Source organism: Pleurodeles waltl, chromosome 3_1 (genome assembly GCF_031143425.1).
Source record: "Pleurodeles waltl isolate 20211129_DDA chromosome 3_1, aPleWal1.hap1.20221129, whole genome shotgun sequence".
In the NCBI taxonomy this organism is placed as follows: domain Eukaryota; kingdom Metazoa; phylum Chordata; class Amphibia; order Caudata; family Salamandridae; genus Pleurodeles; species Pleurodeles waltl.
In genome coordinates this window covers 641501195-641523649 of record NC_090440.1, presented here as the reverse complement: position 1 = coordinate 641523649, position 22455 = coordinate 641501195, and the positions used below count along the sequence as shown (strand labels likewise).

General features: G+C 46.3%; 1 protein-coding gene across 1 annotated transcript in view; it reads left to right on the top strand.

The window, feature by feature from the left end:
* LOC138284407 (mucin-2-like) overlaps positions 1-22455 on the top strand; it is a 1933778-nt gene that overhangs the window by 755693 nt on the left and 1155630 nt on the right. Inside the window, exon 20 of the mRNA XM_069223144.1 lies at positions 256-407. Coding sequence (XP_069079245.1) covers positions 256-407 — 152 coding nt within the window. The remainder of the gene's footprint in view (positions 1-255; positions 408-22455) is intronic.

Here is a 22455-nt window from a genome sequence, read left to right as displayed (position 1 = left end):
TTTTTCTTCAGCAAAGCAGGGGATTAATCCCAGCAAATGCTCTCCATCACTAGACAGAAGCCAGGGTGAGTAGAGATCGGCAGAGTACCAGAGACAGATAGACAGCAAAGGAGAGCAAGCACATCGCCACATAGGTTGGAGTTTCCCAATGTGAAGTATAGTATCTCTCTCTCTCTCTCTCTCTCTCTCTCTCTCTCTTATAGCTCAGCAATTGCTTACAAACCTCTGACCTGATCTTTTGGTTTATCCTTACAGAACAGCCAATATTGCATCAGTGGCTGTGTTTGCCCTCCTGGGATGGCGTTGGATAGAGAAGATCATTGTGTCAAAGAAGATGAGTGCCCATGCAGGAGAAATGGCTTATCCTATCAACAAGGAGAAACAATTGATGTGAGCTGCAGTGAATGGTATGCTCTTATACATATTTTACAGCAAAAGCCATTTAAAACAATGGGGTCCGATTCCAAAAGGGATGTTTAGCCATAAACCTATGATCACAAAACAAATCATGGGAGGAGCAAATTGATGTATTGCTGCAGGTTTCTCAACCTTGAACACAGAGAAATCCCATTCAAGGAGTAAGAAAGGAGTAGAGCAGGGCATGAGTCGCCTTTTAAGTCTGTAGACTCCACATACTCAAATCTGACACTTACTAGCTTGGGAATTCTTGGTGATTTATTTCAGGACAAAAATGGAAAGGAGAATAGACCACCCAGAGAACTGCTGGGGTGTAGTGAAAGGACTTTCTCTATAGTAAACATTACACCTTGAAATATGTGTCTGGCATGGTTTTCCTAGAATACTGTTACACCTGTTTTTGAGTTGTTAAAAAAGTGCAAAAGTAGATTTGGGTGGAGATGTTAGATTCAGGAAATAATTTTAACACTCTTTTGTGAATCGGGCCCAGGTGTTTGTGCATTTATAGACCAATGTACATAATGTGTAATCTATGCAGCACTCAGTACATGTCATATGTTGCTTATGTACGCAACCATGTAGTTCAGTGTGTTGCAACAATCATGCTTGGTCCAGTCCTATATCCAACAAAGAAACTATACACACATTTTTATTTTCATATATCAAAATACATAGAAAATTGACTCACATAATGACCAGCTTCCTGGGACACAACTGATATCCCCGGTACTTGAGAGTCATACATGCATCTTTCTGGCCTACCTGCACACAAAATGTCTTTGTAGGGTACCTAGCCATACCTGTCATCAGCATATTTACCAGTGTATTTAATGGGTAGATTCCTCATGGTGCACTGCCTACTTGGTTCCACAAGTTTTCCATTGTTGGCTGCTGTATTTACAAATGTGAGTGCACCTGATGTCCCAATTCTGAAGGAGTTAGATCATGCAATTGTTTGACCCTCTACCATCTGTCTGACTCCCAGCAACTTTTTAATCCTTGTGGCCCATCACTTCTCACATCCAGGTACCAAGAGATGCTCCCATGGTCAAGTTTCCTCCTCATTGTCTTCAGTCTCCACTTCCTCTATGCAAGTAGTTCAGCGCTGGTAGGTAGGGTTAGTGCAATCTGCTTATACGGATTTGGTGATTAGTAGGCAGAGTCTCTTTTAACCACCAGAAGTTCTAAGGCCTCTGGCTTAATCATAGTCAGCTGTCACATGCTCCCCAGCTGCCTCACATTGGTCTCACTGATTTCAGTTTCAACCTTGTTCTTTCCTAAAACTATCTCACACTGTGTCCTTCGCCCACACTCTCTCAGTTTCGCTTGCTGCCAGCCACCTCATTGGCCCATGAGAGCATGGCCCTCATTACGACCCTGGCTGTGAGTGATAAAGTGACGGTAATACCATCAACACCCTGGCGGTAAGTACTACCAAATTATGACCATGGCGGTGATCACTCCAATAGACAGCCAATGTACCACACCAACCGTCAGGGTACACAACACTCACCACAGCGGTAGACAAAGTACTGCCCACCATATTAAGATACTCAAATCCTCCACCTTTTCCGGGGTGGTACCAATGCTATCAAAAGCCTGGCGGAAACAGAGCTCAGAAGTGAGAGGACTCACCATTGGAGACACAGGGAATAACTACGACACCATGGAACCCGAACTGCAAGTCTTCCCGATGATCTTCTACGTTATGCTCCACCTGGAGCACCAACACCAATGAAGATGACAGCGGTGAGTACAGACACCTAGCACACAAGGGAGGGAGGGAGGAAAACAACAGTGAAATACACATGCACGCCACACACACCAGAGACACACAGAGAACCAGCTGCACACGTAGACCAATGGCACACGACACACAGCACAATAAAACAAGGACCAGATTTCGGAAGTGCTCACAATGTATTAAAATAGCAAAACCCACTACACAAGCCAAATATATACCAAAGTTCATAAAGGGCCAATGCCCAGTCCAAAGTCATAAGGGCACACAAGGCCACAGGGCACAGTCCAACACTGCAGGTGCATCAGTTTGTAAGTGGGCAGGCACCTCAGGGAAATGGGAGGGCACCTCAGCTGAATACAGGAACCACTGGTTCTGGAGGGGGCTCCATGCCCATTATCCTTTGCCGGGGAGTGCAAAGTCACAGTCTCTCAGGTGGAGAACATGCCCACTGCTTCTGGAGGGGACTCCATGCCCATTATCCTTTGCTGGGGAGTGCAAGGTCACAGTCTCTGAGCTGGGGAACGTGCCCACTGCTTCTGGAGGGGGCTCCATGCCCATTATACATTGCTGGGAGCGCAAGGTCACAGTCTCTGAGCTGGAGAACATGCCCACTGCTTTTAGGAGGGCTCCATGGCCATTATCCTTTGCTGAAGAGTGCAAGGTCACAGTCTCTCGGGGGGAACATGCCCACTAATTCTGGAGGGGGCTCCATGCCCATTTTTCAGTGCTGGGGAGTGCAAGGTCACAGTCTCTGAGCTGGGGAACATGCCCACCGCTTCTGGAGGGGGCTCCATGGCCATTATTCTTTGCTGGGACTGCAAGGTCCCAGTCTCTGAGCTGGGGAACATGCCCACTGCTTCTGGAGGGGGCTCCATGCCCATTATCCTTGGCTGGGGAGTGCAAGGTCACAGTCTCTTAGGTAGGGGAACATGCCCACTGATTCTGGAGGGGGCCCCTTGTGCAGAAGTCCCTGATGGGTGGCCTACATGTCCTCTGCTGGCGGTGATAGCTGCACTGTCTCAGCTGGTGGAGAGTGCTGCTCTGTGGCAACAGGTGATGGTGCCTCCTGGATTGCCTCGGCTGGTGGTAATAGCTGCACTGCCTCAGCTGGTGGGGAGTGGAGTTGAGGGCTTCATTCCCTCCATGACAGGGGGCGTGGGCTCCTTCCCCTTCCCCTTCCTGGCTGCAGTTGGTGTGGGCTCCTTCCCCTTCCTGGCTGTAGTTATTGTGGACTTCTTCCCCTTCCTCGCTGCAGTTGTTGTGGGCTCCTTTCCCTTCCTGGCTGTAGGTGTTGTGGGCTTCTTTCCCTTCCTGGCTGTAGGTGTTGGGGGCTCCTTCACCTTGCTGGCTGTAGGTGTTGTGGGCTTTCTGGCTGTTGGAGTGGAATCCCTCACTGTCCTGCCTCATGACTAGGAGGTGCCTCCACTCTCCCCGTGGACTGTTTGGCTGAGGTGCTGGGCTGGCTGGTTGGCACACTGGTTCTATGGGCAAGACTGGGGAGGCAGAGGGAATGCGTTAGGTTGGGCAAGTAAAAGCTTTTTAGGGACGGTGGGGTGGGAGGAGGGATGGGATGGAGGTTGAGGGAGTGGTTGTTGGAGGTGTACGTCTGTTGGATTTGGGTGCAGGTGCATGGGCAGTGTGTGTGTGTGAGGTGGATGGCTGTTGGGTGTCTGAGTGCTTGCGTTTGTGTCCTTTAGGAGGGGGGACAGACATGGTGGGAGAGGACACAGGGGACAAGTGGATGGATGTTGTGGAGGTATCTACTAGTGAGGTGTGTGTGCTGCATGGTGTGGTGAAGCTGGTGGTGGATGTTGAGGCAGTGCATGCAGGTGTGATTGTGAATGTCACTGGGAGGGAGGTGGAGGAGGAGGAGGAGGGGAGACAGTGGAGGTAGTGGATGTGGTTGTGTCTGCAACTGTATGGTGTTTGTGAGATAAAGTGTGGTGCTTGTGTCTGCCTTTGCCACTCTTGGGTGTTGTTGTTTGTGCATGCTCATCTATAGATGTGCCAGGGATGGGTTGGGGTTCAGGAGAGTGAGTCTGGGAAATGGTAGCTGGAGGGGGACGGTAGAAACAGGGACAATGGCTGCCATCAGTAAAGAGGCCAGAGCCTGAATCGATCTCTGTTGGGCTGCCAATCCACCTTGAATGCCCTCCAGGAATGCATTGCATTGCTGCATCTGAGTTGCCAGTCCCTGGATGGCATTCACAATGGTTTGTTGCCCTACAGAGATGGATCTCTGGAGGTCAATAGCCTCCTCACTCCTCACTCCGGGCGGCAGGGCTCACTGGGGCAGGGCCTGAGGTGCTTGGGGCAAAGGAGATGCCCACCCTCCCGGGTGAGTGGGCACAGGCAACTCACTGAGGGGCTACTGGGAGGGCGGTGCTGGTACGGAGGTGGCGGCTGTACCTGCAGCTGGGGTGGTCACAAAGGTGTCCGCCACCACCAGGGAGCTCCCATCGGAGGAGTTATCTGAGTCTGTGTTGTCTCCTCCAGTCTCCACCGTGGTGCTCCCCTCGCCCTCCATCCCACTGGTTCCCTCGGCATCAGTGTACTCTGCCTCCAGGGTCCTGTGGGATGTAGTTCCCTCTGTCACGGGTGCCCCTGCTTCTTCATCAGATGAGGCTAATGTACACAAGGAGAGGATGACAGTACAAGAAATGGGGGACAAAGGATACACTTGGTCAATGACTGCACCAACATCAATATTGGCATGCACATCATCTTCACACACAGGGAACAGGCTTAAGCACTATGCATTGCACTACCGGTGATATGGCTAGTCATTAAGGTAAGATGAGGACCACACACCACCAACTGCAGCACACCTGAGACCCACGATGCCCTGCCTGAAATGGACTGCTAACAAGCTAGGTTACCTGTATTTGCCATGCACCATCAGTTGACCAACGCTGCAATGTCTGGTCCGGCCTGAGGGGCACCCACTAACACACATCCACCACCCAGATACCACCCCACCATCCAAAATATGTAATGATACCCACTGGACTCACCCTCTTGTGGCAGCTGTGATTCTTTCAAGTGCCCATCCAGCTTAGTGTAGACCACCACAGGCATGCGGGCCATCAGGGGGGTTGAGGGTCAAACGGGCACCCCTTCCTCGTTGGGAGGCCTTCCCCAACTGGGCCTCTGTCTTCCGTGGCCAGCGTCTCAGGTCCTCCCACCATTTCCGACAGTGGGTGCTCAGCCTTCCATAGACCCCCAGGGCCCGCAAGTCCTTGGCAATGCATACCATAATCCCTTCTTTTGATGGGTGTTGGAGAGGCAATACAGACAGGAAAACACCATTAAACAAACAGTCCAGCCTGTCACACAAATAGCCCACCATACCAGTTTCCATCACCATTGGCACACACATACACCAGCGCACAACATGTGCACTGTAAACGGACAATCCCACGAGCCCCCACCCACCCTTACACAAGGCTTTCACACACATCTCCCTGCATCCTTGCCATATGCATCGTGGCCAAAATGTACTCACCTGTTGGTCTGGAGGCCCATACAGCTGTCTGTACTGGGGTAGGACCCCCATCTACCAATCGCTCCAACTCCTCTGAAGTGAAGGCTGGCACACCTTTCCCCAGTCACACGGGCGATGGTAGGTTACATACAGTCACAGCAGCACACGCTGTGTAGGTGTTCTCCTGTTGAAGGTCAGGAAGCAAGTGAGAATCAGATAGAAAATGGCAGTCACGTCCGCGACGGTGAACAACTTCACTGCCGGCGTAGATCCTCCTTGGCCACTGTACTCCATAGAGCCCCATATTATCCAAAGAGGAATTTCACGACAGTGCAAGACCGCCTTCTGCCACAATGCCCAAAGTCCCTCCATACAGGACAGGCGGTCACCATTTCAGGGGGGGAAACAGGCCTATCGACAATTCCTTCATCACAGATTAGATTGCCACATACTTCGCCATTTACACTGTCCCAACACAGAAGGGCGCCATGTGGACTGCAGTTGTGGTTTTGTTGTTCCAATTGTGACAGACTCACTCTTGTGTCCCTTAGATACCTACCACTATGGATGAATAGGAGGTCGAGACATTACCCTGTGTACAGACCTTTGGTGGACTTGGCTACACTGGAGGACAGGCACATAATACTGAACTATAGACTGGACAGGGCCACAATCACAGAGCTGTGTGCACAATAGGAGCCTGACCTGATATCAACTATCCATCATTCCACTGGGATTCTCCCCTCTTGTGCAAGTTCTATCAGTGCTCCATTTCCTGGTAATTGGGTCTTTCCAAGTGACAGTGGGCATGGCAACAGGCATGTCACAGCCAATGTTTTCAATTGTGCTGGCAAGAGATTTGTCTTACCTTGTGAAACACATGTGCAGCTACATTTCTTTTCCCCAGTTGTAAGATTTGGCCACAGTGAAGGCCGGGTTCGATGCAAAGGGACATATCCCCAATATTATTGGTGCGATTGATGGGACACATATTGCGTTTGTTCCCACCCCCGCCAGAATGAACAGGTGTTCAGGAGTCGTAGGAGTTTCCACTCAGTGAATGTTGAAATGGTGTGCCTAGTGGATCAGGACATCTCCCACATCAATGCAAAGTATCCTGGGTCAGTGCATGATGCCTTTGTTCTGAGGAATAGCGGCATCCCAAATGTGATGGCCCACCTTCAGAGGCACAGGGTGTGGCTAATAGGTGAGCCTTGGTCCCCACCAATTGTATTTTAGAGTATGCCTCTGGTGTCAACCCCATAGGATTGTATGTGGCTAAATGTTGTCCCTCAATACTTGCAGGTGACTCGGGCTACACAAACCTATCATGGCGGCTGACCCCTGTGAGGAATGGCAGGACAAGAGCTGAAGAACGTTATAATGAGGCACATGGGCGAACCAGACGGATCAGCGAGAGAACCTTTGGCCTCCTGAAGGCCAAGTTCAGGTGCCTCCATCTGACAGGTGGATCCCTGTGCTACTCACCTGAGAAGTAGTGGCATGCTGCATGTTGCACAACCTGGCCCTCAGGCGCCATGTACCTTTACTACAGGAGGAGAAGACCGGAGATGCCCCTCTGGCAGCAGTGGACCCTGAGGACAGTGAGGATGAAAATGCTGAGGATGAGCATGAGGACAACGGAACATCAGTAATCAATCAATCAATCAGGGGATTTGTAAAGCGCACTACTCACCTGTGAGGGTCTCAAGGTGCAGAAGAGGGGAGGGAGAGAAGGAGGGAGGAGGTGCTGCTACTGCTTGAACAGCCAGGTCTTGAGAAGTTTCCTGAAGGTCTTTGGTCTGGCGCAGGGGGGTAGGAAGAGTATTCCACGTTTTGGCAGCGAGGTGTGAAAATGATCTACTGCCGGACGTAGTTCTGCGGACGCGTGGCACGATTGCGAGGGCGAGGTCAGCGGAGCGGATATGCCAGGTCGGGATTTAGAAGGAGAGTTGTTTGTTGAGGTATTCTGGTCTGGTGCTGTGCAGTGCTTTGTGAGCGTGGGTTAGGAGTTTGAAGGTGATTCTCTTGTTGACTGGGAGTCAGTACAGGTCTTTCAGGTGTTCTGTGATGTAGCAGTGGCATAGGATGTCCAGGATGAACTGTGTGGAGGCATTCTGGATTTGGTGGATCCATCAGTGCTTCCAATGACACACAGGTGAGACAGTGTAGATTAACATTTCTATGACTACTGGTGTATTCTGTGTGGCTGTGGCAAGATGGCATTCACTTCCTTTTACCTCTACTTACTGTCACCTATGGTTTTTCATTTTGCAGGTGTTGGTGATAACAACTGTGTGCTGATGCGCTGACTAGAGCCAGCTACAGGTCATTATATCTATGCTCTCACAATGTGCAGTACATTTGCCATGGATGTAGCTGTTTCCATGAATACACATTTTCAACACATGACATACAAGTAGTCAGGTTGTGTCCAAGGGTGTTTATTGTAGTGCACCACTGAGCAGCATACTAAAGAAGGCTTGTGAAATAATATGGTCTGAGGATCGGTAAACCCAGACCCCCCAGATCTGTGTCCAAATTTAGCAGATCAAGCTTGACGCTGCTGCGATTGCCTGTCCACATCAAGGACACCAGGAGTTTATTGAGCTGAGCGAAAGTGGATGGGGGGATTTTGTACATGCATTTTGCAGAGCATATAAACAATGTGGGAGAAAGACCATTTTACACAGTGCGGCTCTGCCCATCACTGACAATGGTAGATACATCCAGGAATTATTGTCCTGGGAGATCTCTGCCCATGTTAAGACTGTATTGGGACCCCGTGTCAGTTGCTATCTGAGTCTCTAAATACCAAAAATGATCAGTTTCCCTTTCTCGTAGCAAGGACTTTTACAAGTATTTTTACATCTACTCCCCAACATGGACATGGGGCGGTAGTAGCCAGGGTCCACTGGGTCCCTGTTTGGTTTGGGGAGCGGGACTATTTGCACCTCACACTTGGTCTGCGGCAGTACTCCACATTCTTATGCCTTAGAAGCACCTCTGGTAGGTGGAGAGGAGTAACTTCAAATATGCCTGCTAATACTCCACCTGCAGCCCCTCCAAGCCAGGTGCTGTGCATCGGCAAGCCCTCGCACTGTCTTTCCCAATTCCTCCAGTGAAAGCTTACTCTTTAGACATTCTGCCTGTTCTGTCATGAATTGAGGGAGTGGCAACTGGGCTAGGAATTTGCATGCTCTCTCTAAGTGATGAACTTCCTGTGCATCATAAACTGATGTAAAATGGTTTTACAGAAGGAGGTTGACTGCGGCCTGCGATCCTGCAAGTGAGCCATCCCACCTTCTCGAGGAAAGGGTAACTGGAGGCTATCACCACCTCCTAAGCAGTAATGCCAGCAGGTGGAATGATTTATCACTCTCCTGATGCAGTGTCTGGTGGGAGTCATGGCGAACCAATCGATCCAACCTCTCTCAAGTCCAATCCACTGCTCTACAAGCCTCCAGACGTGGCACACTTTGGGCCCTTGTCACTGGACCATCCTGTTGAAGGTCTGTCAGATGTCTTTCCTACTCCAGCAATTGTGCCCTGAAGCGACATCTGTGGCCACAGACCTGCTGCAAGCGCTCCCATGGGATCATCACCTTCAAGGCATCCTACTCTATGCATCTATGGGTCAATGTGGACAAGTTAGATGCAAAATAACTTATTATCACCGATCTGAGCTCCTCTCAAAACAAAGGGTCACTAATCATCTCTGGGTGTAGTCTCCACAAGGGCATCAAAGGCCTCCCACCACCCACCTGCAGTAACAATATTGCATATTCAGAAAGAAATCTACCCACTTTCTGTGACCACACAAGTAAGGGCATCCCCAAATAAGGGAAGAGGTTGTGTTCCAGCCCTAAATAGAATGACCCATCATCTCGGATGGAAGCATACACATTCAGAAAACAGACTTTGTTGTCCGTCCAGTAAACAGCTGAGCAAAAGATATCTATAGGAAGTCAAATCTTTGACTTAGACGACCCTAATAGTATCTCTGACATCTGATCCATTGTCTTCATCCTGAAATAATGCCTGGATCCCAGTCAAGCACAAGCTGTTGTTCTCAATGTCACTTTACATTTTCTCTGCATACCGTGCCTAAAAATCTTAAAAATCTATTATCTACGGTTCCCCTTTATCCACTATTAAAGATCCCGTATTTTTGCTCATTAAACTTTTCTTTCTAAATTGGTTTCGGAATTGTATTTGCTGTGTTCTTTACTTTGGAATTGTTGGTACTACTTGAACTTAGCATTTCTATATTTTGAGACCAGTGTACATGGCTTGATTTGTCTGGTTGTTTTACTGTGAAAATGAATAAAGAATGATTATCAAAGTAAGAACTTAACACATTTTCTTGGGACTGGCTGCTGCTGGTGCCATAGCTTCTATAGATTGCCCAGAGATTTCCTAAGCATTAATTTTGGCAAAAATAGACTCAGTTTATTAAGATAGTACAGTTCACCCTCCGTCAAAATAATATAATTGGATCAGCATACTTGCTGTACACCCTTCTGTCTAGCATCAGAATGAGCAGTACACTCCCCTCATACCTTGCTTCTTTCCTATACCCCCCAAATTCAAAGGTAGTATTACACCCTTTTACACCAAGTCCTTCGATTGCTTTAGAGATTGTGAGGCACCTCACACTTTGAGCTCTGTGCAGGGCATGTTGCAACATTTATATGAACAAATGCTTTCATCTGAATCATTCATAAGAAGTAATACATGCTGTACTGAAAACAGTATAAATATGAAAACTGGAGCTTCAACAAGGTTGTTCTGCATGAACATTCTACCTTGTTCTGCCTTGTTGATTTTACTGCTGAGAAGTGAAACTTGAAAGTCCCCCTTTAAACTATGCTGATGCGTTTGGTAATTTGCACACATGTACATGTTAAATAATTAGTATTCTACAAAATCCACAAAAGCAAAGCAATACCTTAAGAATTAATGTAAAAGTAGGCTTAGAAAATTCACTCAAATGCTCAATTTGAACGCCTGGAGAGTAGTAACGGCATCAAAACACATATAAGAGTTTACTACACATCACAGTGGAGTAATAGCCTCTGTTCTTTAATCCAAAACATTACGTAAAATACTAATGTGAAAACATTTGAAAAAAAGACATTTGGGGTCATTTTGACCTCTGAGGTCTTTTTCCAAGACCGCTGAGGGACCGTCGTGCAGAAGACCGCCAGTGGTGGCGGTTTGCCGCTCAGCCTATTATGACCGTTGGCAACTCTCCGTCCTTTTACGGACGGAGAGCTGCAAACAGCCATACTGGCGGGTGGCGGAGAAGTGGAGGTTGCACCACCTCCACCGCCACGCCAACAGAACACTGCCCAGCGAATCACGTGCTGTGATTCGGTGTGGCGGTGTTCTGTTGATGGTGTGGTGTCGGCAGAGCAGCCCCCATGGCTCCCATCCCCTCCCAGAGGATCGTCAGACCAGGTAAGTCGATCGTCCGTGAGGGGAGGGGGATGTTGTGTGTTGTGTGCGTGCATGGGGGTGTGCGTGTGTAGAGGGGGTGTGTGAGTGTGTGTATGTTTGCGGGGGTGTTGTGTGTTTGGGAATGAGTGCGTGTATGTCTGTAGGTATGTCTGTATGGATGTGTGTGTGTATGTTTGAATGTGGGTGTACGTGTCTGACTGTGTGTGTGGATGTTGGCATGTATGTCGGTGTGTGTGCGTGTATGTGTGATGACCCCCATTATGTTCAAGAATTAACTTAGAAAAATAAAAAGCTACTGTTTGAGAGAACATATGTGATCCTGAACAAATTTGTCACAAGCTATTCGGCTCAGCTCATAGAAAGCATGATTGTGCTGCATAGGCAGCAGCACATTACTTTATTAATGTAAGCTGGGCAGGTATCACCTTCCTTTGCTACAGCCGAGGTGGTGTGGGTTCGACTGGCAGTGCAGCTGTTTGGGTTTCAGAAGTAGATTCTTGCTTGACACTGCATTTCAGCACAAAATTGCGCCACATTCCAGTGGTGCCAAAGGTGCATTGCTTTTTTGGGCTACTGGAGCACACTTTGTGGCACAGTTTTCACGCTAGATGCTTTGCAGACACTTTCTTTTCCTAAAGAAGGGAGTCTTTGTGTGTCTTTACAGGCTGGGACGTCGATGTGCCTGATTCCTGTACTGAATCTAAAGAAGATGGCATCTTCTGATGCTTAGCTTTACCTAAATAGTCCTAATAAATCTTCAGGAAAGATGCTGGGTGGGCTCAGGAGCAGATATATAGTAATCAACTTTGCACTCCCAAAAGAATGAATGGAGGGTGGGCACTTCCTAGCAAAAAGACATCCATTTTATTCAATGAAAACTCTTAATAGGTGTATCTTTATAGTTGTGACACACTTACAAGAGTCTTACAGGATCGTACATTAATAACTTTAGTAGTATGGTGGTCTAAATATACCATGTCCATGTATTATTTGATGTCTTAATACTGCATGCATGATTAGGGCTTCACTTAAATGACTGTTTTGCAGTATTATTTAATTTGTTTGTAATGAACTCTCGTAAGAGGTCCGCAAGAGCCAGTAACACAATCCCCTTTGTGCACTGGAAGGGGATGGAACTTCCAGTTTGCGCTAGCTTGTACTTTGTATTCAGAATTCAAATTAGCACTATAAAGTATTTTAAAATATATATTCACCATATACCTTTTCTTTTAATCTATAAATATTAGTTTGTCAAGGTACATTTTAAATGCAATATTGCAAATGTATTTTGTTTACAATCCTAAGAACATCTTGCAAGGCCCACAAGAATATAGACACACTTGTCAAAACTTTTGATTTGTTCATATGAATGGCATCCTTTGTTGTAGGAAGTATCCATTTTCCTTTCTGCTTTTGAGAAAAGCATATTGATGTTCAGATATTCATTGCTAGGCCCAGCATTTACCTTCAGAAATCTTCTGTGTGTGGGGTATTTTTTAGAACAATTGAATATCTCATCAATATCTGACACAGAACAGGAGGCAGGACCATCAACATCTGAGCATACAAAACTAAACAAGGAATCCCTTGTTGGGAATAATTTAACATACCAAATTGTGCAAAAAAGGGGTCAGCAAAGGTGATCATTTGCAGTTTGTGCTAGAAGCAATTTTACTGTGTCATCAAAAAACAGTATTCCTTTGTCACCACGGGGATGTGGTGCCATATGAGGTCTATGCACCCTACACCACTAGCTTGTGCTGAAATGCACAGAAGTGCAGAGGCGGCATCAACTTCAACCTGTTAAACATGTTCTTCCTGAGGTTAAGACCAGGTAGGAAGATTGCAGTCCTGCCTAAATGAATTAGGTTTTGTACTGCTGCCTCTGCAGTACAATTATTTTTGCCTATGAGATGAGTCATGCAACCAGAGACAATCTTGTGGAGGCTCAAAAATGCCCTCCTAGGTAGTAGGATTGTTTCCTTTACTTTTACCTCCAAGTTCACATTTCCTGTGTTTCCAGAACATTAAACTTTTAGTTTTTACTCCATAAAACTAAAATCAACAAATAATTTAAAGAAGAGTTCTAGAAAAATAAAAAGGCTCTTTAAAGAGCCGCCCTACATCTTTATTATCTGTTTATTTTATGTTACAACTCGCTCTTTAAAAAAAAGAACATTAACTCATGCAGGAACACCCACACAGCACCCTTTCACCTATTTATGCCCTCCTTTGAGAGTCTCACAAGCTCATACATCTCATCTATAATAATTGGCTGAGCACTGTGCAAAGTACAGCGTGGAAAGGGACTGGCTTCTCTGCAAAGACATCTTCCCGGTGCAACAAGCATGTGTAGCAAGGAGTGGGTTTGGACCAGTGCTGAGACTTCTCTCCAGGGCAACAGGTGACCACAGAAGACTGTTGGGAGGGACTAGTCTCTCCAATGATACATTTCCACTCGATGAAGTGTGTGAACTACAGTGTTCCGAGTGACCTCTTCCCTTATATCCCTCCCAAAGGCAGCAACTGAGCATATTCGGGTCTAGGGAGAGACTCACCACTTTGCTGTAACTTCTTTACAGAGCAACAGGCAAGTGGGGTGTTAGCAGGGACTGGCCTCTCCACTGAAATCTCTCCCCAGAATGACAGGCATGCATATCAGGGTATGCAGAGGGAATGGCTTTTCCACACAGACCTCTCTCTTGGAGGGTGGGTGTGCATGATAGAGTGTGGTCCCACTGACACCTTTCCTCCAAGTGACAGATGGGAAAGTAAGGTGTTAGGAGGGACAGGCTTCCATGCTGCAGCCTCACTCTTGGGTGACAGGACTTTGTGATAGAGTGATGGAACGGACTGGCATCCTTCTGGAACCCCTTTCCAGGGAGATAGCCATGCATAGTAGGATGTGGAGTGGGATTGACTTCTCTGCTGACAGCTCTGTGTTGGATAACAATAATGCTTAGGCAAGACTAAAGAGAGGCTAGTTTCTCCACGGAGACCATTTCCCAGGGTGATGAAGGGTATGTAATGTGCATGTGCAGTAGAGTGTAGAGGTGGACTGCCATCTCTGCTGAGATCTCTCTCTCGGATGACAGACATGCATAGGAGACTGTGGGAAGGGACTTGCCTCTCTCCTGCGACATCTATCTTGTATGAGTGTAAGTGTAAGTAGTAGGGTCTGAGAAGGGGATGGCCTCTCCACTGAGACCTCTTCCCAGGATGACAGGCATGCATAATAGGGTAGGACTGGTCTTTTGGCTAAGAACTCTCTTTTGGACAACATTTGTGCTTAGTAGGGTGTGGAGAGAAACTGTTGATAACCCTTTTTAGGGTCATGCCTGTCCATAGTCTGATATAAGGAAGGATTGCCCTCTCTGCTGAGACCTCTGTTTGCAGAGACATTTTTCCATAGTAGGGTGCGCAGAAGCAATGGCCTCTCTCCTGAGACCACTCCCCTGGAAAATGGAAGCTCATACTAGGGTGTGGGGAGGGTTTTGGCTTCTATGCTAGGACACCTCCCCAGGGTGACAGTCATGTGTATTAGAGTGTGGTGAGGGACTGGCCTCTCCACTGAGATGTTTCCCCTATGACCTCTTCCCTAAGAAATGGATATGCTTTCTAGGGTGTGTGGAAGGACTCACCCCTAGATGACTAGAGTACAGTACAGTAGGGTTGGAGAGGTACCAGCCTCTTCACTGAGAACCCTCCTCTGGGTGACTGGTATGCATAGTAGTGTATGGGGAGAGGTGGCCTTTCTACTGAAAATCCTGCCCATTATGACAGGGGTGCATATAATGGGGTATGGGGAGGGACTTGCACCTTGGTTGAGACCACTCTCTTGGTTGAAGTGTGTGTGTAGTAAGTTATGGAGAGTGACTGGCCTCTTCTTGGAGATCTCTCTCATGCACATGGGCATACATAGAAATATAGAAAAGTGTGGGAAGGGACCAGCCTTTCTGCAGAGACCTCTGTCTTGCATGATCAGTGTGCATAGTGGGGTCTCGGTAGGGGCTAGCCTCTATGTTGAAACCTCTCCTCAGTATGACACGCATTGTAGGAAGTTGGCTCTGTATGCACTATTTCAAAGTAAGGAATAGTATGCACAGAGTCCAAGGGTTCCCCTTAGAGGTAAGATAGTGGCAAAAAGAGATAATACTAATGCTCTATTTTGTGGTAGTGTGGTCGAACAGTAGGATTATCAAAGGAGTAGTGTTAAGCATTTGTTGTACACACACAGGCAATAAAGATTTACATGTAATACTTCAAATGAAAGGTATTGCAGGTAGGTACTTTAGGAACTTTGAATAATCAAAATAGCATACACAGTTTTCACATAAATCACATATAGCTATTTTAAAACTAGACACTGCAATTTTCAACAGTTCCTGGGGGGAGTAAGAGTTTGTTAGTTTTTGCAGGTAAGTAAACCACCTACGGGGTTCAGGTTTGGGTCTAAGGTAGCCCACCGTTGGGGGTTCAGAGCAACCCCAAAGTTACCACACCAGCAGCTCAGGGCCGGTCAGGTGCAGAGGTCAAAGTGGTGCCCAAAACGCATAGGCTTCAATGGAGAAGGGGGTGCCCCGGTTGCAGTCTGCCAGCAGGTAAGTACCCGCGTCTTCGGAGGGCAGACCAGGGGGGTTTTGTAGGGCACCGGGGGGGACACAAGTCAGCACAGAAAGTACACCCTCAGCAGCATGGGGGCGGCCAGGTGCAGTGTGCAAACACGCGTTGGGTTTTCAATAGGTTTCAAAGGGAGACCAAGGGGTCTCTTCAGCGATGCAGGCAGGCAAGGGGGGGGCTCCTTGGGGTAGCCACCACCTGGGCAAGGGAGAGGGCCTCCTTGAGGTCACTCCTGCACTGGAGTTCGGATCCTTCAGGTCCGGGGGCTGCGGGTGCAGAATCTTTACCAGGCGTCGGGATCTGAGGAAAAGGCAGTCGCGGTCAGGGGGAGCCTCGGGATTCCCTCTGCAGGCGTCGCTGTGGGGGCTCAGGGGGGCAACTCTGGCCACTCACGGTCTCGCAGTCGCCGGAGAGTCCTCCCTGAAGTGATTGTTCTCCACAAGTCGAGCCGGGGGCGTCGGGTGCAGAGTGTAAAGTCTCACGCTTCCGGCGGGAAATGCAAGTTTGTTTCAAAGTTGCTTCTTGGTTTCAAAGTTGCAGTCTTTGGTGAACAGGGCTGCTGTCCTCGGGAGTTCTTGGTCCTGCTAGAGCAGGGCAGCCCTCTGAGGGTTTAGAGGTCGCTGGTCCCTGGGGAAAGCGTCGCTGGAGCAGTGTCTTTAGAAGTGGGGAGACAGGCCGGTAGAGCTGGGGCCAAAGCAGTTGGTGTCTCCGTCTTCTCTGCAGGGTTTTTCAGCTTAGCAGTCCTCTTCTTCTTAGGTTGCAGGAATCTTATTTCCTAGGTTCTGGGGAGCCCCTAAATACTGAATTTAGGGGTGTGTTTAGGTCTGGGAGGGCAGTAGCCAATGGCTACTGTCCTTTAGGGTGGCTACACCTTCTTTGTGCCTCCTCCCTGAGGGGGGGGGTACATCCCTATTCCTATTGGGGGAATCCTCCGTCTGCAAGGTGGAGGATTTCTAAAAGTCAGAGTCACCTCAGCTCAGGACACCTTAGGGGCTGTCCTGACTGGTCAGTGACTCCTCCTTGTTTTTCTCATTATCTTTCCTGGACTTGCTGCCAAAAGTGGGGGCTGTGTCCAGGGGACGGGCATCTCCACTAGCTGGAGTGCCCTGGGGCATTGTAACACGAAGCCTGAGCCTTTGAGGCTCAATGCTAGGTGTTACAGTTCCTGCAGGGGGGAGGTGTGAAGCACCTCCACCCAGAGCAGGCTTTTGTTTCTGTCCTCAGAGAGCACAAAGGCCCTCACCACATGGGGTCAGAAACTCGTCTCTCAGCAGCAGGCTGGCACAGACCAGTCAGTCCTGCACTGAACAATTGGGTAAAATACAGGGGCATCTCTAAGATGCCCTCTGTGTGCATTTTTTAATAAATCCAACAATGGCATCAGTGTGGGTTTATTATTCTGAGAAGTTTTATACCAAACTTCCCAGTATTCAATGTAGCCATTATGGAGCTGTGGAGTTCGTTTTTGACAGACTCCCAAACCATATACTCTTATGGCTACCCTGCACTTACAATGTCTAAGGTTTTGCTTAGACACTGTAGGGGCATAGTGCTCATGCACATATGCCCTCACCTGTGGTATAGTGCACCCTGCCTAAGGGCTGTAAGGCCTGCTAGAGGGGTGACTTACCTATGCCACAGGCAGGGTGAGGTTGGCATGGCACCCTGAGGGGAGTGCCATGTCGACTTAGTCATTTTCTCCCCACCAGCACACACAAGCTGGCAAGCAGTGTGTCTGTGCTGAGTGAGGGGTCCCTAGGGTGGCATAAGACATGCTGCAGCCCTTAGAGACCTTCCCTGGCATCAGGGCCCTTGGTACCAGGGGTACCAGTTACAAGGGACTTACCTGGGTTCCAGGGTTGTGCCAATTGTGGAGACAATGGTACATTTTAGGTGAAAGAACACTGGTGCTGGGGCCTGGTTGGCAGGGTCCCAGCACACTTCTCAGTCAAGTCAGCATCAGTATCAGGCAAAAAGTGGGGGGTAACTGCAACAGGGATCCATTTCTTTACACACATGCATAGTAGGCTGTGGGGAGGGACTGCTCTCCTAGTATTGGATATTAGTACTAGGGTGTGGGTAAAGAATGGCCACTCAAATGAAACCTCCTCCCTAGATGACGGGTGTGTGTCTAGAAGGTTGTGGGGAGGTACTGCCCTCTCACAATGATGTATGTGGAAAGAATAGGTCAATACGTTTAAGCCTTTAATTATTGGTATGGCTCTGGTAAACAAAATGATAAGAACATTTTAAAATAATTGTACATATGAAGCAGAATCTACCAGTAACTTCATACACAATATGATGGCATTTAAAATAGATGTATGTGAAGTTGTGAATTTGCCAAACTCATAGCTTTCTGTGCCTTCTTTTTAGTGCAATGCTTGATAGATTCTAGTACTGCAGCATTTTTGGCAATACTTTTAGATGTGGGAAATGGTTCCTGATGCTGCTCAGGAGTGCAGAGGTCAGCAGGTGACCAAAACCACTCTATAGCTGTTCTCCGCTGGCTGCACCAATAACGCGACAAAGGTTGTCTAAGGTGGTAGATATCTGGTATGAGCAGCAATGCTCTTGTGCATGGGAATTTCTGCAGCAGCAAATTTTCACCAACTGAGGGGCAGATGTACTAAACATCACCTTCAGCAAAGTTTGTGAAACTTCTTCCTCGTTAACAAATGTGTAAGGTTTCTTAACTCACAGTTTACATGCCGATTTAAAAAAAAGGGCACATAAGCATGTCTCATCACAGTTACAAGAACGTTGTGCTAAAGAGGCTGTACAACACAACTGCCATAGGCAGAACAGGTAAATTTGAGAAGTCTGTTGTGTTTGCTTGCATTGATAGTGACGTTTATCAAATAAAATAAAATAATGGGTTTATAAAGCACAACCAGTCACCTATAAGGGTCTCAAGGTGCTAGGGGGGTTAGTCCTCTGAGCATCAGTTGAAGAGGCAGGTTTTATGAGAATGTTGGGTAGATCATGATAGAATGTTACGTGGAATCCTGAATATGGGCAGTGACAGTTAGGGAGATTTGTCAGAGGCAGCTGATGCGTTCGCCTTCACTTTGAGAATAGAAAGCTTGAATAAAGAAGCACTCTATAAAATGAATAGAATGGAGTCTAACTAACAATTTTGGTGAGGAGGATGGGATGAGGACCACCGCATGGCTCAGTGGCGTCACCCCACAGCAACTTTAGCAAACAAAGTATTGCTCAGCATTTTGAGTTTGTGTGGGTGCGGTATGTGCTCGAGGAATTAAGCATGAGGAACCTTCTGAGCAGCCAGGCAGCAACCTTCATCAGCTCTGTGTTAGATGTCAGTACACATCACGTTCAGGGTTTGCAGGAAGGCATTGATTTGCAGCAGCCATATTTAATTGAGAAGCAGTGCTACCAATGCAAAGGAAATTTGCATCCAGCTCAACTCTACTCCGCGTGCATACAGCTGGCATGGTTTTGGCGTGCACTTTCAGAGCACCCGCTTCATTTTCTCAGCGTGACTTGTCACAGCACCCTGTGACGGTGTGCGTTTTTCAACTACCCTGCCTCCTAACAACTAAATCACATATTCCACACATCTGTGATATGTACACATTTCAAAAGAGGTATCGCTGTCAACGTGTTGGCAGATCATTGCGTGTCTCTGTGATACACACACACTTAATAGAGAAAGGAGAGAAAGTAATATTTTGTGTGTCTCTGTGACAAACGCTTGGGTATATTATCCTAACGAGTGAAAGGAAACTGGCATTAAACCTTTATTGTCTGCTGTGAAAGTTGGTGAAAGGCACACCACTACCAACTGAAGCCTGTCATTGCTTCAGTGATAGGCACACAATTGTAAAGTTTACAATTAATTACAAAAGTGAGATCCTGGGTGACAAGTATAATGTTCCACCTTGTTAGGTGCATAATTCTACTTTTAGTGTGTGTCAAATAGACACATTATTCCCTAACACATCTAAAACTGATTTTAGCTACAACAGGTGATCAGCCTTGCAAATGCCATGAATGGAAGGAATATTTTTTTAACTAAATGCCATGAATAGAAAAAATAAGTTTTTAACTATTTTGACACAATTGAAGATGCGGAAGAAGAGTTGTCTCAACTTAGGAAAAAGAAAGTGTGGTCCCCAAGTGACAGTTACTAATGCGCTAGAAGGCTTGGAGAAATACTACTCAACATCTGTAGGTAATGCAACAGATAGGTACAATTTTGTTTGCAGGAAACATAGTAAATCTGAAACTATGGAAGAATATCTTACTGACCTGAAAAAAACTATCCCTTAAATGCAGATTTGGATCTCTACACAATGACCCTATTAGAGATCAGATAATCATACATGTAAATAATGAACCTGTGCAAGAAAGTTTGTAGATGCATAGAGAATCTCGCTTGGCAGTTGCTGTGGTGTTAGTTAAAAAAACAGAAATATTAAACAAGTGTGCAAAAGCAGTAAACAGCAAGGATAAATATGATTAGAAAGACTTAGGTAATAAAGTGAAACAAAGTAAAATAAGAAATTCAAGGTCAAGTAGAAAACAAAAAAAGAGAAATAAAGACCACAATAAAAAGATGTTCTAGATTTGGGAACAAAGTTCATCTTGCATATAGTAAAAAATGTCCTGCTCTCAATCTAAAGTGTGAGGAGTGTGAACATATAGGACCCTTCTCTAAGGTGTGTAGGAGAGGAAAAAAGAACAAAAGAGTGACTGCAGTTCAAGAGGAATTAGAGTCAAGTTCTGAGTCAGAAAAACAAGGTGAAGAGGGAAATTCTAAGGAGTACGATTGTGTTCTGGGTATTGAAGTAAGCAGAGAAAAGGAAGATAAGGGAATTATCAACCTGAGTGAGTTATTTAGGAAGAAACCTGTATGCAAAATAGGTCTGGAAGCTATAGAAACCCTTGCTGCAGACTCTGGGTCTCCATATACCATACCTGATAAGAAATCAAGGGATTGTGGGAAAAATCTTTAATCCTTTGGATGTAGCTCTGGAAAAGTTTTACAGGGCAACCTATACCCATGTTAGGATACAGGAAGGTTAATTTTGAATTCAAATGGAGGAAAGCCATGGAAAATTGTATGTTGCATAGGGAGGTCTATCGATGTTGGGATAGAAGGATCAAAGAGATTTTGATATATTACATTACGGATATTGGAATGCAATTTAAGAATGTAGAAATGGAAAAGTGTTTGACAAGGAATGGAATAGAACATGGGATGACCTCAGTATATCATCCTAGTGGGAATGGAGAAGTGGAAAGATTTAATTGTGTAGGAAAGGATTCTTTACAACTAGCCAAAAGTAAGAATATAAACTGGAAGTTGGGAATAAAGGAAATGGTGTGGATGTATTGTACTATCCCAACAGTGATAGGCAATGGTCATTTCACTCTAATGAGAGGGAGGGTTCCATTAATAAAAGATAATCAAGTTTGGTAACTCAGTTCAAGACTGAGACAGTGGTCTCCTTCAGCAGTTCAGAAGAATATTTTGGAGGCTCAAGACAACTATAAAATGTATGAAGACAAGAAATTTGGAGCAAAAAAAGCTAATCTAAAAAGGGTGGTGTGGTGTGTGTAAAATTGCCAAATAAAGTAAGAAGGGAGAAAGTAAATACCTAGGGCCAGACGTATCATCATCCCGGTAAGAAATTGCTCTTTAATAAATGCAAAATGGAATGTATGAAAATTGTGATTCGGTAATAGGGATTTCTTAAAAGTCGCAATGGCTATTATCGAATCGCAATTAGGGAATGGGACTCGATTCATCCCTATGGGCCTGTATGCTCATAGGTGCAAATGGTTTTGAATGACCTAATTTGGGAATTCCTGTTAGGAATGTGCAATTAAGGTAATGTAAACCCCAGGGTGCTGGAGGCCTAAGACCCCTTTGATGCACCCTAAAAAAATATTTGTGGACTTGTAAAGCGCACACATGCCCAAGGTGCAAGTGTGCACTACATGTCATTTTTAAAATTGCACATGCTTACCACCAAACTTGAGTTTGTGGTAATTGCATTTCATAAATGTCAAATTCGCATTTAGGAAATGCATGATACATGTGAATAGGTAATCACAAATAGGTATTCCCTGTTTGAGATTACCTATTTAGGGATTCCCTAATCGGAGTCGCAATTTAAGGAATCGCTATTTTTGCGGTTCCTTAAAATTGCACAGCAAATTCCTTTCATAGATCACAAAAGACGATTTTGCATTCGCAAACAGTCGAATTGTATGATTTGCACCATTTGCGAATGCATAATCCTTTGATACATCTGGCCCCAATCCCTTAGAAGTTCTAGAAATCTTTATCCATGCTGCAAGATTAAGTGATGGATGTGTGTGGCATTTCAGTCATTTCGAGAAATGCAGTGGAAATGTGAAGGTTGAGTATGACAAGGAAGAGAGGGTGTGTACTTGTTTGGAGTCACATGTTGTTGATGATAGTGGAAGTGCACACCGGTGGGAGGTAGGTGGAAGTGAAGGAGCTATTCACAATAATGATGTGGGTAGCAATGAAGTTCACAATGATGAGGAGGTACATGACCACAATAATTCAGGAAATGCTCCAGTAGTAAAAATGGTGGAGATATCAAACAACCACTGTATTTCATTTTTTAGTTCATACAATGTAAAAAATGTTTCGTTTGTTGTTCTGTTTCATCAGTATGCAATCTGCATATAGTAATTTTGTTTTTTATTTGTCAATTAAGATATC